General features: G+C 43.2%; 1 protein-coding gene across 10 annotated transcripts in view; it reads left to right on the forward strand.

Moving 5' to 3' along the window:
* The window catches only part of KCNIP1 (potassium voltage-gated channel interacting protein 1), a 403,546-nt gene extending 390,639 nt beyond the window's left edge, over positions 1 to 12,907 (forward strand). For all 10 annotated transcript variants that reach the window (XM_062629223.1, XM_062629218.1, XM_062629224.1 and 7 more), the window contains 6 exons: positions 1,618 to 1,687; positions 4,739 to 4,809; positions 6,740 to 6,847; positions 7,608 to 7,712; positions 8,284 to 8,346; positions 10,710 to 12,907. In XM_062629223.1, coding sequence (XP_062485207.1) covers positions 1,618 to 1,687; positions 4,739 to 4,809; positions 6,740 to 6,847; positions 7,608 to 7,712; positions 8,284 to 8,346; positions 10,710 to 10,757 — 465 coding nt within the window. In that variant the 3' untranslated portion in view covers positions 10,758 to 12,907. The remainder of the gene's footprint in view (positions 1 to 1,617; positions 1,688 to 4,738; positions 4,810 to 6,739; positions 6,848 to 7,607; positions 7,713 to 8,283; positions 8,347 to 10,709) is intronic.
* The last annotated feature ends 2,422 nt before the right edge of the window (positions 12,908 to 15,329 follow it).

Here is a 15,329-nt window from a genome sequence, read left to right on the forward strand (position 1 = left end):
CAGCTTTGGGACACTTCAACATAACCAGTGGGAGGGCACTTGTCAGGACATGCAGATGCAGAGAAAAAGATCATTTCAGGGATTTTCAAGCAACAAATTATCTTTTATTTAGCTCAAATCTTCTCAGATCACTGATGGATTTTACCTACATAGTGGGTAGGATACCACAGGATTTCTGCAGTGGAGCAAGGAACTCCAACCTAATCACCCTAATTCAATAGCAAACAGGTATGTGATTAAGGAACTGCCTCATTTTCACCTGAAGTACCCCTCCTTGCTCTCCTTCCTTGACGTGCACAGTATAAAGTGATTTCACTTGTTTGTTCTGTCCTTTTCCATGGTTGGAATGCACAGCAGCAGGTGATACTGGCAGATCAGAGGCTGGAAAAATGCTGCTTTTCCTTTATAGGCTTTTCATAGTTGAAGAATTTCTTATCAAAGTCCTTTTTGTTCTTAAAAGGTATCTAAAGAACTCATCCATAAATAAGTCATAGACTTGAATCATCCTCCAGCTTTTTATGTCAAAAATTCAAAGGGATTTTCTTAGACTTCCTAAGTTTACTCATCTCAGATTCAACAACCTGTAATGCTACCATCGGCATTATAGATGTAATATAGGGGCTGAGCAGCACTGTGCTCTCTCAAACTCATTTATGTTCATCCCCAAGCTTATTTGTGCTACCCCAACGTCTCAGTCTGAACAGAGGTAATGAGGTAACAACCTGGATTTTGCTTGGCTGAAGGTAGAGCAAGTGTGAGCCCTCCGGACATCAATCCCCTTTTCCCTTCCCCATGGGGCTACTTACTTAGTAGGTCAGGAAGTTCAGGACAGAAAATCTGCCACCCTTTTCTTAAGAGTTTGCCCTCATTTGAAGCAGCCACAAGTGAAATGCAGTGCTCTGCATTCCAGTGCCAGAGCTTAAATAACCCCACAGGTTACAAAATGTGCGTGGGCACAGTCTGGCTTCTCAGAAGTTTATGGAAGACTGAGTGGATAAACAGGTTAAGAATGGTCTAATGTTTATCAGCCTAATACTGATGCTTCTTCATATGGACTTACCAGTATAGTCCATACCATTAGCCTCCATGGAGCTGGTGTCACATTTCTGGATACAGCCTCCCACTGACGACTGACAATTATTGAGGTTGGACAGAGCCTTGGGCAACATGATCTAGGGTGAGGTCGGAACTGGATGATCTTGAGGTGCTTTCCAACCCAAACCATTCTATGATTAATGAATTCATATAGGTGGAGGTATCAGACCATGCACTGTTAGCTGGCCCTAACATTATCTGTAATTATATGATGGAAGTTTCACCTGACGGAAGGCATGAGGTGCCTTTCCTGGTTGTCCTATAGAGCAGCGATTAAACACTGCTGAAAATACTGCTAAGAAATGTTAATAATGGTGAAACAAGAGCATGAGATGAAGCTGCACTCGGAATGATTTTAATGTCTCCAGCTGCACAGCCTGCATGCCCAGAGCCCTGGGAGAACAGCAGTGTCGTTTGTTTAATTGCTCTCTTTGGGCTTGCAGAGTTTTGCAAATGAACCTTTACAGTGTTGGGGTTGTTTTTTTTGCTTGATATTTGTTCTTCTTTTTGTTTTTCCAACAGGAATGTCCTAGTGGGGTTGTTAATGAAGAGGCATTTAAACAGATCTATGCACAGTTTTTTCCTCATGGAGGTAAGCAGAGTACTTTGCATCTGGCAGGTTTCTTGAAGCATGCCTTAACATTCATTACTGCCAGCTGGCTGCAAAACTCCTTCAGGTAATCTGTGTAAGAAATGTGGATTGAGCTTCACCTTTGCAGGATCCTAAACAGAAGCACAAACATCAAGGTCATAAAATTACTTAGTGCAGTTGAACAGTTATTTCACAGGAATGGACAAATCCACATTAAAGATTGCCCTTAGTTGTCAGCTCTTTGTTCCCTAAGTCCCAGATGGAAACGGGATTGATGGGGTGTTTTGTACTGACTTTCTAGACGGCAGAAAGCTAAATCACTTCCCCTCTGTGTGTGCTGTGGATTGCTGTGCATGTAGTATCTAGCACAGGAGAATCCCAGCCCTCATTTTGGCCTGCAAATTAATCAAAACCTTCCCAACATTCTTAAAGCAGTTCTTAGTTGATGTGTGAACTTCTAGCTACCTGAAATGATCACTTTAGTGTTTGTGTGACTAAGAACAGGGTGATGGAATGTACTGGAATATCAAAGTGTTGTATTAAACCTCTCAACATATGCTTACCTTTGAAAGACATCAATAATCTCTATGTTGTTCTAACTGAATGTGTTCTGTGGGGTGCTGGTCTCAAACTGAAAGGAATGAGGCATGGGTTTAAGTGGCTTTTCAGTAAAAGATTCAGTATTTGAGGCTTTTCCAAATACATGTTTTGCCTGGAGAAAAAGAAGCTCAGGGGGGACCTTATCACTCTCTGCAACTGCCTGATAGGAGGTTGTAGTAAGGTGGGCTCGGTCTCTTCTCCCAAGAAACAAGCAATAGGACAAGAGGAAATGGCCTCAAGCTGCACCAGGGGAGGTTTAGACTGGATACTGGGAAAAACACGTTTACCAGAAGGGCTGTCAGGCACTGAACAGGCTGCACAGGGCAGTGGTGCAGTCACCATCCCTGGAGGTGTTTAAAAGACGTGTAGGTGTAGCACTGAGGGACATGCATTAGTGGTGGACTTGGGAGTGCTGGGTTAATGGTTGGACTTGATGATCTTAAAGGACTTTACCAATCTCAATGATCCTATGATTCTGTATTCCACTCTATAGTAGCTGCAGAATGCACTCATTGTGGAATAATGGCTGAAGTTTCTACAAAAGCCTATGTGTGCATGTGCATGTACCTTCAGAAAGCCATTAACAAGTGTTTTTTCAACTACATTTCAAGACAAACCATGTTATATCTATGCTTCACAATGTATGTGGCCTCAAAGATGCACACCTATGAAAAGTTTACATTAAATTTCAGTATGGTCTGAATTTATTTATACATATATTTTGTGTTTTCAGTTTGCCCCAAGTAACTGTACTGCCTCCTTTGTGACACACCTCGGCTGACTTCTGCCTTCCTGTGTGTGAAAATCAGGCAGGCACAGATACTTCATCTTTTCATGGACAGACAACTTTTCCCACCTCTCCTGAGCCTGACAGACCCTCACCCCTTTTCTGGTGTTCCATTCCCTTGAGCTCTGACCCTCCCTTAATGATGATGGTAGTTCAATCCTGCTTAACAATATGTCAGTTTGGCAGCAGGCCGTTTCGTATTTTGTACTGTTTTCTTTCACTTGGTTTCCAAACTGTGTAACTTTAGTGTCATAAATGGTGAGAGTTCAGATGCCTCAGAGATCCTTTCACTGTGGCTCTCTGTAGGGCTCTGTGCTGGTAAACTTGTACATCCCAGAGGGAGTGAAGCACCTCTGGGTTATAGAAACGTTGTGCAGCCTCTTCCCAGGCTTGTGATGGATTTGTTACATAGGGCTCCTATCCTTGACAGGTTTTCATTTTTGCTAACCAGGCATCAAGTAATACTAGGAATTTAGTATTATATTATACCCTGTTGAAAATAAGCATCTAGTTTAATGTTTTTAGGTCACTGTTTAGCTTAGTGGGAGCTTTTAGGACTGTCCCATAAGTGTTTTAATTCTGAAGGTGTTATTTCAGAATCCTTCTCAAAAAATGTAGGAGAGTATTCTTTGCAGGGCAGCGTATTCTGTCCTTACAGGGGACAGTAACTGAAGTATTTGATTTTTCTGCCTACTGTTACACTTTCCTGGATTTGAATAATGTAAAACTATTTGATCATTTCACAGAGATCACAATAAGGACATGCTAAGTCATATTGCCTGCCTGCCCACCTAGCACAGGGCACCAGGCTTCACCTCAATGCCCATACACTGAATAGGGAGACTCAGGCTTGAATAATGCTGTGTGCTAGAAGCAAAGAATAGAAGAGGCAAAAAATGTGTGGCACCTAGAATGGCAATGAAATAATCAAGGGCATTTAATGTCAGTTGCTTCCATCTTGAGTAGTTGGGCTCTAATACTAAGGAGATCAGTGTGAATTGCCTCCAGAGCAGAGAACAGGCCAAGGAAGGTCTTACAGTCATACACCTCTTTGGTTCTTTTCTGCCTCCCATTACTGATTTTTCCCCTTTAACAGCCATCCTTCACGTGGACATAGAAACTGTTCTTCGTAATAGAAAGGACTCTCTAAAATCAGCAGTTGAATATTCAAAAAGACAAAACTATACCTCAGATAAGATTGCTTTTTGTTACTCATGGTCCAAACTCAAGGTAGTGGAACTAGACCCTTCCGAAGTTGGACAGTCCCTGGGGATCTTCTCTACACAAAGCAGGAAGGCAGAGGAAGGCAGCACACACACTGGAATCACTCTTTGATACTTCTGCTGTACTTCTGACCAGTGCTGCTGCTCCATTTGCCACAGCGATATTCTTGGATGGTTTGGTTTGGTTTGTTTTTTTAACTCATTATTTCAGGTCCAGCCCCATAATCCAGATTGTTTCTACTGTCATAAACGCTCTTACATTTCAAGGCTGTCTTAATGTAGGGCATGGGGATTATGCAAGTCCATGCTAACATTTACTGGTTGATAGGATATCTGGTATTGCTACAAGGTTGGTTTTTATGCAAAAGGAATGTTGTTTAGACCCCTCATAATGTGTTACAGTGAACTGTTGTACCAACGAGTGCCCTTTGTGTTTTTCAGATGCTAGCATGTATGCACATTATCTCTTTAATGCTTTTGACACTGCACAAAATGGCTCAGTGAAGTTTGAGGTAATTGTTTTGCATACTCCTTTTATGCCCCTTTCTCCATTTTGTATTTTTAAGCTTTTCCATCCATTCTTCATTGTAAACTAGTAGGAGTCATTGGATTATGCAGGAGAGGTTTCAGTCTAAAATCAGTTGATATTTTAAATTCTGGTTCACTTTACTCTATGCAGATGGAGTTGCACAGAGAATTTGGATACCAAAGAAAAGCCAGTACATCTTGTATCTTGTGCAGTCATCACACATTGCATGTCTGAACTGTCATATTTGTATATTCCTGGAATACGGGTTGTTTTAAGGTTATTTGATATATTGAGCAAGCCTTTCAGATACTTGGTACCAAATGGAAGCTATAAACCTTTAACTAAAAGGCCTGTTGCTGTGACTACAAACAGCTGTACTTCAAGCTCACACACACAGTTGTAGGAGTGCAGCAAAGCCACAGACCTGTAAAGGATGAATTTCATAGATTTGAAGCGAGTTTACTGTGATTATAAAACCAGCAATCACAGGCAGTCTTGCCTTTGCTGCCAAATGGCCAAGAACTCTGGTCATTTCCAGGTAACACTGGGAACTCTGTTCATTTGTCAAATGTGAAATGGGAATGTTATCATATGTATATGTGGGTCTCTGTAGAGATGGCTGCAGTGGGAGTTTTGCATATGGCAGCTACTCAGTAGTTAGAATCTTCCAGAAACCTGAACAGACTGAGACACGGGGAAAATGCTTAGATAAGTATTTAAAAAGCTTGCTGAGCTTTCCTTCCTGGCAAACCTGTCTCTTTAGTGGTTGTCAGGCATCAGCATGTTTGTACTTTTTGTACTGTTCAGCAAATTTGAGCCTTGGTAAAAAGGAGCAAAGGTTTCTGAGCGATGCACTGCCTCATGCTAATGGAGAGAACATAGGCAGATCCAGTGCATTAAACGAGGTATCAGGAACTGTAAAGCTCTGTTAGCTTGAAGCTCTGCCTGTGCCAACAAATCCCCATAGCAATGCTGCTTGCAGTGCCTGAGCTACCATGCAGTATGAACAGTAAACCTTGGAAGCGATAACTTTGCTGTAAACAAGAAAATACAATTCAAATGCTGTGTCCCAGCCTGAGTCAAGTGGTGGGAATTGTATCTGGTCATGTCTGAGAGATTTTGCCAGAGAACAAAACCTGTGGCTCTCTGTGTTAGAGGAGTTTGGGTTCTCTCCACCTCTCTCAAGATGGGCATGTTAAAAAATCATGGGTTTTCTTCCTTTCTTCACCAGCACCCTAGATCTGGAGGTAAGAAAGCAACGGCTTCTACTTCCTCAGTCAGGGTCCAGCTGTGTTTAACCAGGCAGGAGTGATGACTCCTTGCAGCAGGGAAATGGCCACTGGAGCAGAGGGCACTACCCTTAAAAAGCCCCACACATATTTTGCCATGCTTACATCCATGCAGTGTTTAGGGCATGATCAGTGTGGATGGAGCACACTGTGTCTGAGGAGCTGGAGCAGCCCCTGTCTTCAACATTAGACTCTAAGTCCACCTGCCTTGGACTGGAACTGTTCTTAACCCCCCCACCTTCTGTTTTCAACACCCTCTCTTCAGGACTAGGAGAGCTTAAGGCTGCAGCACCCATTCTGTCTTCCTGCCCTTCCAGCCTTGCTAAGCTGCCTAACCCATATCATAAGCTTGGCTTTTGCATTGGCTGCAGTTGAGTACTTTGTTTTACTGGTTTGAATGGTTACCACATACTCATTTAGTAGTGTGACAGTACTTGGGGTATCTTAGTGGGCGATATGTCCACTGATTTCAGTCAGAGATGGCACATTTTGGGGAAAGGGAGTTAGAAGAGATTGAAAGCCATAACCTATATCCAAAAATATGTCTTTTGACTGGCATTATATAAAGAAGGTGACCTAGAAAAAGATATTCTTGACATTCACACCTCTCTCTGCCTCGAACAGGATTTTGTGATGGCATTGTCCATTCTGTTACGGGGAACTGCTCATGAAAAGCTAAGGTGGACATTTAACCTGTACGACATAAATAAGGATGGCTACATAAACAAGGAGGTAAGGCTGTTCCTGACAACCAAGGGTGACTGCTGAAGGGGAACAACTGGTTTCTGTTGCAGAGAACAATTAATTTTACATGCAGCTAGTTTAAATGCAAACCAAACTGGATTTGAGCATTTATCTATGTCCAAGTTAAGCGCACAGTGATCTTATAACGCATGATTTTGTAGACATATTTTCCTATATTATAGTGGCTTTAACAGATTGCTTTAGACAGGAGCAAAATATAACTTATGGCTACCTGGTGACAGTAGCTATTGGTGACTGAGGCACAAAGGTTTCATGGTTGCTCTAGGAGATACTGTTGAAGAACTGGATGCAGTCACGCCACCCCCAAATCCTGTGTTGTCACGTGGTGTTATCTTCTCCCCTGGTATTGCTTGTTCCCTGCGTGGGGCCGTGGGTTTGAGCATGGGAACCTCAGATATTTTGCAAACACACGTTGGTCTGTCTCGTCAGACTGGTGTGTGTACCTGCAGGGTCTGCAGTTACTGCCACTGGTCATGGGCTTGTGTGCCCATGCTTGCAGGAGCCTCCAGCAAGGCCATGGCCAAGTCATGGCACCGCCAGAAAGAAGCACTTCTTTATAGCTGAACTTGTATACGATACATCTGTCTTCATGCCCATGTACAGGCATTCTCTGTGCTGGTTTGTAATAGGAGCAGGAAGGTGGAGAAAAGAACAGTAAAAAGTAAAAATATACTATCATTTCTATTATCTTTCCTTTTGTGTTGTTGCTGGCATGACACTACTGCAGGAAATGACAGATATTGTAAAGGCAATTTATGATATGATGGGAAAGTACACCTACCCAGTGCTCAAGGAAGATGCACCAAGGCAGCATGTAGAAGTATTCTTCCAGGTACTTGATTTTTGATGTTTTTTTCTTAACGTTTGAACCATGCACTGATATACTCTACAATAAAGTTAGCCCCAAGTTCAATCCTAGGCCCCACTATATATTCAGAAATAAACACTAGCATCCATTCAGCCTGACACTACAGTGTCTGCTGATTTCCTGGCTCCATAGGCATCTCATGTGTCTCTTAGCCCAACCCTTTGCTTTGGGATGTGTCATATCCAGCATGTCTGAAGGCCATGCATGTGTTGCAGCACTTCTGTACTTCTCTCAACTGCCCGTAAAGTGAGACAGGACTATGGGTGCTGTTTGTTGAGGCAGTGAGTAAATAAATGGCATAATAATGGCAGAGGTTGCTGTGTATGTCAATGAAGGAATAGTTGGAGACCTCAGAAGTGCTCCAACTGCCAGAGTAAACAAGTCCTTAGCGTTTGGCAAATTTAATCAATGACAGAGTCCGTAACCTAGGCTCATAAAGTGCCTCGGGTTTAACCAGGCTGCATCAAGTCAGATTTTGTACTATAACTGCAGTGCTAGCTATGGAAACAATTATTTATTTTCTTTTATTTTGCAGAAAATGGATAAAAACAAAGATGGTGTTGTAACTTTAGATGAGTTTATTGAATCGTGTCAGGAGGTAAGGACAACATCATAACTGCAATGACAGGTCAAGCCCATGCCCCAGCATTTACAAGATCCTGCTCGGGATCCCAGGTTTCCTTTGCTTGCTGAAAAAAAGCAGCTTCAGAATGGAGTTTCTGGTGGTGCTCTGTGAAACCTTTTATTTTCCTGAGTGAGCTGCAGCACCTGGTCATGTAGAAAAGCAGATAACTGCAGAAAAAGCTCCCACCACCCTGAAACTCCCGTAGGTCTTCTCCTTGTCTTTTTCCTTTTCCCTTCCATGGGTGGGGGGCTGGTTTTGTCAAGAGGCTGATACTGTCTCTGTGTGCTGCCCCTGGGTGACATTAGCAGACACCGTATTGCTGGAACTGCCCAGAGCTGAAGGTCTCTCAAAAGCTTCTAATTGCAGCGCTGGCTTCTAAAACCACTTGATGTTTTCATGGACAACCATTCAGAGCAAATGCTGTAATCACAGCAACAGTTTTAATTTATTTTTCTGTTTTGGCAATAAACTCTTTTGTAAATTCCATACACTGGGTTGGCTGTAATAAATATTTGCTAGTATCATAGAATCCCAGCCTGGTTTGTGTTGGAATGGGCCTTAAAGGTCCTCCAGCTCCAGCCCCTGCCACGGGCAGGGACACCTTCCACTAGAGCAGCTTGCTCCAAGCCCCTGTGTCCAACCTGGCCTTGAACACTGCCAGGGATGGGGCAGCCACAGCTTCCCTGGGCACCCTGTGCCAGCACCTCAGCACAGTGCTTTATTTCTTTATGTAAGGTGTGTGTTTTAGCAGTGTCACAAAGACAAACATCTGCATTAACATGCAATGGGCCAAGTGTCTGTTGTCTTAGACTGTAATTAACTGTGTGAATGTTTGCTTAGAGATGACTCCAATATTTAATCAGTACAATGATGGCCTCTGCATTTTGGAAAGTTTCCATTGGTGCAAGGAATTACAGACCAGCCTCCTGTGTATGTTAGTCTCCCTGGAAAGATCTTCCCTGCTCTGCAGTCAGACAGCTCTCCTGTACCTGAGCAATGGGCAAACGCTCACTGTGGAGGGCTAGGCTGGCTTCCTGCTGCTTCTGTGTTTAGCCTGGCTCTGGCAACATCCAAATTGCTTCTTAGTCAGGGACTTCAGGAGGCAAAATCCTTGTTAGCAGATGCATAATATAAGGGTAATTATTTTCATGTTCTTCATTCTTGGTCCCTCCTGATTGTTTGCCTTCTTTTTTCTCTGTATTTAATTTGATCATTTGTGTTGTGTGTGACTCACATTCCTAACTTACCTGCATGTACGTGTGTGTGCTTAGTGGTCTCAGTACTGAAGCAGCTTTACTTCTGGCTGTGATAGAGTTTGATTGATGTTCTGCCCTAGAGCTGGCTGCTCCTGTTGACACGCCTGCACTAGGGGTTCTGCAGACTGATGCGCTGTCACCTGCGGGTTCGTGGTAGGTGGGAGCAAGCCCTACTGGTTTTGCTTTATGAAACCCAAAACCAAGTGCACTATAATGCTTACCTCTGCCATCTCATAGGATATGGCTCATGAGCAGTGAACTCCTGCATTACTTTAGAAAGGCTGAGTGATTCCCCATGCAAGGTGATGTCTTGTGCTAGTGCCCACCAAACTGTTAGAGCTGAGATAAATGGACACAGCCTCTCAATAAGATAAGAGGAAGGAGCTGCAATAGAGCTCTTAAGTTGCTCAATGTGGAAAATTATTTTCACAGGTAAGCAGTTACTTTAACTTTTGGAATAATTTAATTCTCATGAGCATGGGGAATCATCATTTATGATTTTGAGTATTAGTCTGGTTATTCTCTCAAAGTACAATTTCGAGGCCTAATAAGAAACAGTCTGACGTTTCCCTTGTGTGTCTCCCAGCTTTGTTATTTGGATCTAGGAACCTCAGAGAAGCTGAGATTCCCTCTATTTGGGGTTTGAGCTGGTTGTATTTCCGGAGTGAATTGGTCCTGCAAGGCAGCCTGCTGATCAGCTCAAACCTGCAGTTCTGTTTGGGTTGCTGAAGCATATTGGCTATGTACATATTTGTAAATCCAGGGTCCATGAAATGCAGCTGGGCACTGGAGTGCTCAGTACAGTCACAAGCTCAGTGCTAGTTCTGCTTTTCTTCATCAAGCATCTGAGAAGATCCTGTGTTTGCGTGCTTCAAACTGACCAAGGTCTCAGAAACAGCTGTTTTGCTGAATCAGGACCTGATCACTGCATCAATTCCAGCGCATCCAGAGGATGGAAAGCATTATGAAAGCAAGACTGTTGCCTGCAGTTGCACCTGCAGAGCTCCCCCGTGTCATGCAAAGTTACAAGTCACTTTTGTCCATGCTGCCTTTGTAAAAGTGTGTTCTCGTTGTTTTCAGGATGACAATATCATGCGGTCCTTACAGCTCTTCGAGAACGTGATGTAACGCTGCCGGCTGAGCGCTGGAGGAGTCACAGACTTTCTGTGTAACAGAGATCTCCCTTCGGGTGAAAGCTTTTTACAGTTGAGCCATGTTCAGTGTGTGAGGATTTTGTATGACATGTCCAACCAAATGGGAACTGAATGCAACCGATCCCACCTCTTCTCCCCAGGAGACACCGGTGGACCTTTGTTTCATTTTGGAAGCATGTGAATATTTTAATAAACCCTGACAAGAGAGAACTGCTGCTCGAAGTTCAATGAGTAATCCACAGTGTTGTTTGCTAGGCACAAGTCCTGCTTTTAATCTAGCAAGCTTGATCACCTATGATAGCACATGCCAATAGCTTACCCAGCAATCTATTGCAAGCGAAAATCTCAGTCTATACTACCATAGGGCAAATTGTTTTATGGATGCCTTGCCATTAATCTGCTTTGACAAAAGTAAAATCTACTAAGGCAGTCTGTAGAAAAAAAAGAACAATGTATGTACCTAGGACATTAAGCAGAGAGCCCATGTGGCCAATATCCCCATTTCTGCAGAGATCCTGCTTCTCCTCTCACATGCACTGGTGCCACATGCCGTTCTGTGGAGATTTTTCTGACCACATTTAACCAGAGAATCATCGTCTTCATCAGGGTGGGCCAGAAAAAAATAAGCATGTGTTGCACATATAAATATCATACAGAACAAATTCTGTTCAATGATGGGAAGTTCTTGCAAGACCAGGCAAGTTTATAAGGGCTGGTACAGGGAGATGAATACCTGCACTGGTACCGGCCACCTTCTGCAGTCCAGCACGTAGTGGAACAAAAAGTGATTCTCTAGAGTGCATCTCAGCAGCGCCATGGTTATGTTCTATGGTCCTTTTGGTGTAGTTTGGCACACACTTCCTAGGTTCATCATTTGAATGTATTTTTCCATTGGATGTTACAGTATAGCATGGCCTACTTTACAGATTTATATAAGCTTTCCAGTTTTCTTAGTGCAGGAAGGGGCCCAGATAATTCAGCTGTGTTTCCACATCAAGTGCCCTCTAAGTTTAATTGGGATCAACGTAATTGCTGTTAGTCTCAGAATCCACTGCCAGGCCCGTATGTCCTGTTGGGTAGTTTAACATCTTCTGTAGAAGAATCTTTTATCCTACAAGGCAATTGCATGAATTGCACAGGTCCTTTTCACTTTCTAATGCCAGATAAGCGTTGGATTGGGGAGCTGGGTTTTCTAAGTAGTAAACAGCAAGAATCGTGGTTGAATTTTGCCCAGTAGATTATTTGGCAGCTGAGGAACATGTCAGAGCCTGCTTTGCAGAAGACTCTTAAAGCTGACACACCAGCATGCTGCTGCTGTACCCAGATTTATGGCTCAGAAACCAAGGGAAGGAGGGGAACAGCCAACTTTTCCAGCTGCTCAAAAGCACAAAGGAGGGTCCCTGCAGTAGTGCTACATCGCTCCCATCCAGTAAGCATATATTTTTATTATATCAGATACTATATTGCAAATATATGATTAGCAGTGAAGATATATTTTAAAAATTATGGAAATGGAAGCTTTTTATAATACAAAATATAGAGAATGCCTCATTTAGCCCTATATTTTATAAAAATGTAATCTGTTGAAGTATTCCTGATCATAGGAGTAGGTCTGATCAGTACTAGTGTAATGTTAGGCTGATCCCCAGGATAGGATATTTTCCCCTCTTACTGTGCTTCTCCATACGCTTCTATGTAGTCTTAACTTTTAGCTCTTTAAGATGCCCACTTGTCAAAAGTGCTATTCAGGTGTGTGAAGTTACATGGACACAGGAATGACACCCTGGCCTACCCTACTTTTTGCCTTTCACACAAATAACTTTAATTCTTCCCTAGCAATGATACAGAGCAGAGCAACTCCAGTAACATGCAGAATCCGTGCAATGCTGTGAGAGCAGCTTTGCTCTTCAGTCGTCCTGTAATGTCTATGTAGTTTTTATTCAGTAGGCACTTGACCAAGACATCAGTTGTAGCTGAAGTAATGCACAATGTTCCTTCTTGGTTCTTCTTGCAATCGCTTTAGCAGATGGCAGAATTTAAAACAATGACTTTTACCCCCACACCTAAAGAGCATCTGTATGTTCGCAGCCTAAGCAGCTGACTTCAGGTGAGGGGAAGCGCTAAAAATAAAGGTACGCAGTTGTTCCATGTTTGTCAGGAGACGGCACATACAGCCTGGAAAGCTGTCAGTGTGCCTTTTCAAGAGCAAACGTTATTAGTTGCATGCTACGAAGGTCCCCAGAGCTAACTTGCTGCAGTGAATTTGGCCTCAGCTCTGTTTTTGTGTGTCTCCGCTAGCAGAAGTGCTATTTGGGTGGTGCAGGGGTGCCTGTGTCATAGGGGCTGTAACTGCGGTTTGTTGAGTGTGGCTCCAGTTTATAAACACACTTCAAACACGTGCGTGTTCCTCTCAGCGCGTGCTCAAGTGCGTTGCTGACATCAGGCTGCCAGGAGTGACCCTGCAGTTTTGGCATCTCCTTTTCAGCCCTGCTGTGTTACTCCCAGTAACAACAGGGGTGCATTGGGCAGAGAGGGTCACACTGGTGCTGGTTGTGTCCCTGAGGCGTAACTAAGTTTGGTTTTGGTCTCACAGGACTCCAGACCCCACCTGTACATTCCTGACGTTCAGCCTGTTGTTGCTACCTCCCAAGTCCGTTGTAGCTGAGGTAGGAGGGTTTGCAAAGTGACACACGGTAGTTTCATTTTCACAGAGCTCTGACTGTAAATTCTGCCTGTGGCAGAGTCGCTGCCTTTGTGACACTGTTTTTATCCTGTGTTTGGCTCTGATCCCACTGATACTGGCCAGAAGCTGGTATGCACTAGTGCAGAGCAGGCCTCCAGGTTTTCCAGGCACCGCACATGCGTCTATAGCATCTGTGCTCCAGCCAGCAGATGACAGAGATCCAGTGACTGTGAGAGAGCTGTTCCCTGCACGGAAATGTTTTGGGGTTTGTTTTTTGTGTTTTCTGTAACGTTACTTTGTAAACTTGCAAAGCCTCCCATCGCTCCTAAATGGGGCTTGCAATATTTATGGCAAATACTACGATGGCTTTCTGAATAAAACATAGTATGCTGTTCTAATCTCACGCCATCATACAACCTACTGCCAGCGTGTGGAAGGTAGTTACTATGCTGGCTTCTAAGTTACAGTTAGACTGTGTGTCAGTGTTATCAGCTGTGCAAATGTCCTTAAAGCTGTGAATGTTTAAATAATGTCTGAGTCATTAGTCTGACAGTTTCATTAGTTACAAAAAAAGAGCCTTTCTAACACACGTTTTAGGCAACAATCTGTTGAAAACTAGGGATGTGATTAATAATGCAAAAATAATGCCTGTTACTGTTGATGTTTGTTTTCCTGTTACTTGGAATACATTGCAATATTGTGAGTAATCACAAGTCAAACTATAAACCTGGGGTACTGAAATCCTGAGGTTCAAGCATGATGGGCAGAGCTTTGGCACTGCCTGACTGCAACACATGTTGAGAGCAAACACCTTTGTGTCCATGTGTGAGCTCTGATAAGATGATAACAGCAGTGTAAGAACCTCTTCTTCTTCGTGGAGCTGCCATGGAAGACCTAAGACAATGTGCAAATATATTATTGTGATAACTAAAGCCATGTTAACGGAGCAGCAATGTATAGCTTCACTCTTACAAATGCTATTCTCCAATGGCAATTTGTATTAAATTCTGTTGAATGGTTTTTAAACCATTGGTTTTTAATAATAAAAAGAAAATGCCTGTAGGAGGGTGTCCTTTCTTGAGCCCAATTATGTACTTTTTTCTGAAGGGACACTGTCAGGTTTAAAATCTACAGTGAAACCTAAAAGCAGGTCTCTTATAAACCCATATCTGTCTTCACAGAGGCTCTTAAACTGCTGAACCGTGCTGTGAGTATAACATTTACACACTAATGATTTATTTGTGTCACTGGTTCAGAGGTGCTCTTCTGTTTGGTGCACTGATATACACCTGGTAGTCTGGCCCTGGTGGAAACAAGAGTTCAGAAATGTTCTACCTGCATCACTGATAGTATCTTGGAGTAATAAATATTGAACGCTTACAAGCTTTTCAGCATTTACGGTTAGGTATAACCAGGAGAGCAGGCGATTGAATTGAAGAAAAATGCAAACCCTGTTTTATACTAGAGAGAAAAAAGTAAAACCTCACAGTGTCCCTTTAGAACTGCTTGTTGTAAACATCCATTCTGACACATGGAGAAATGCAGAAGAACACTATATATATATATATATATAACATTTGCTGAGCTCCGTTCTGTAGGGAATGTCTGCCATCCCATCCCAGGAGAAAGAACATTCCCTTGCATACGTGCAGAAATGTGAAAATAAAGATGTCTGTGTGAACCCTGGCATTGTTCTCACTCTGGTGCCTCAACAGGCCGCGGTGCCCAGCAGGACAGTCCTCTGGGCTGGCCCCCTTGGCCACCAAGGTACCAGCCTGCCCAGAAGAGACAGCACTTCCCAATGGAAAACACCAACCCTGACTTGCTGCTGTCCCTGCAAGGAAAAGGCGTTGAAGCTGCCTG

The sequence above is a fragment of the Pezoporus occidentalis genome, unplaced genomic scaffold (genome assembly GCF_034315485.1).
Source record: "Pezoporus occidentalis ecotype Australia unplaced genomic scaffold, CSIRO_AGI_Poc_V1 ctg33, whole genome shotgun sequence".
Classification (NCBI taxonomy): Eukaryota; Metazoa; Chordata; class Aves; order Psittaciformes; family Psittacidae; genus Pezoporus; species Pezoporus occidentalis.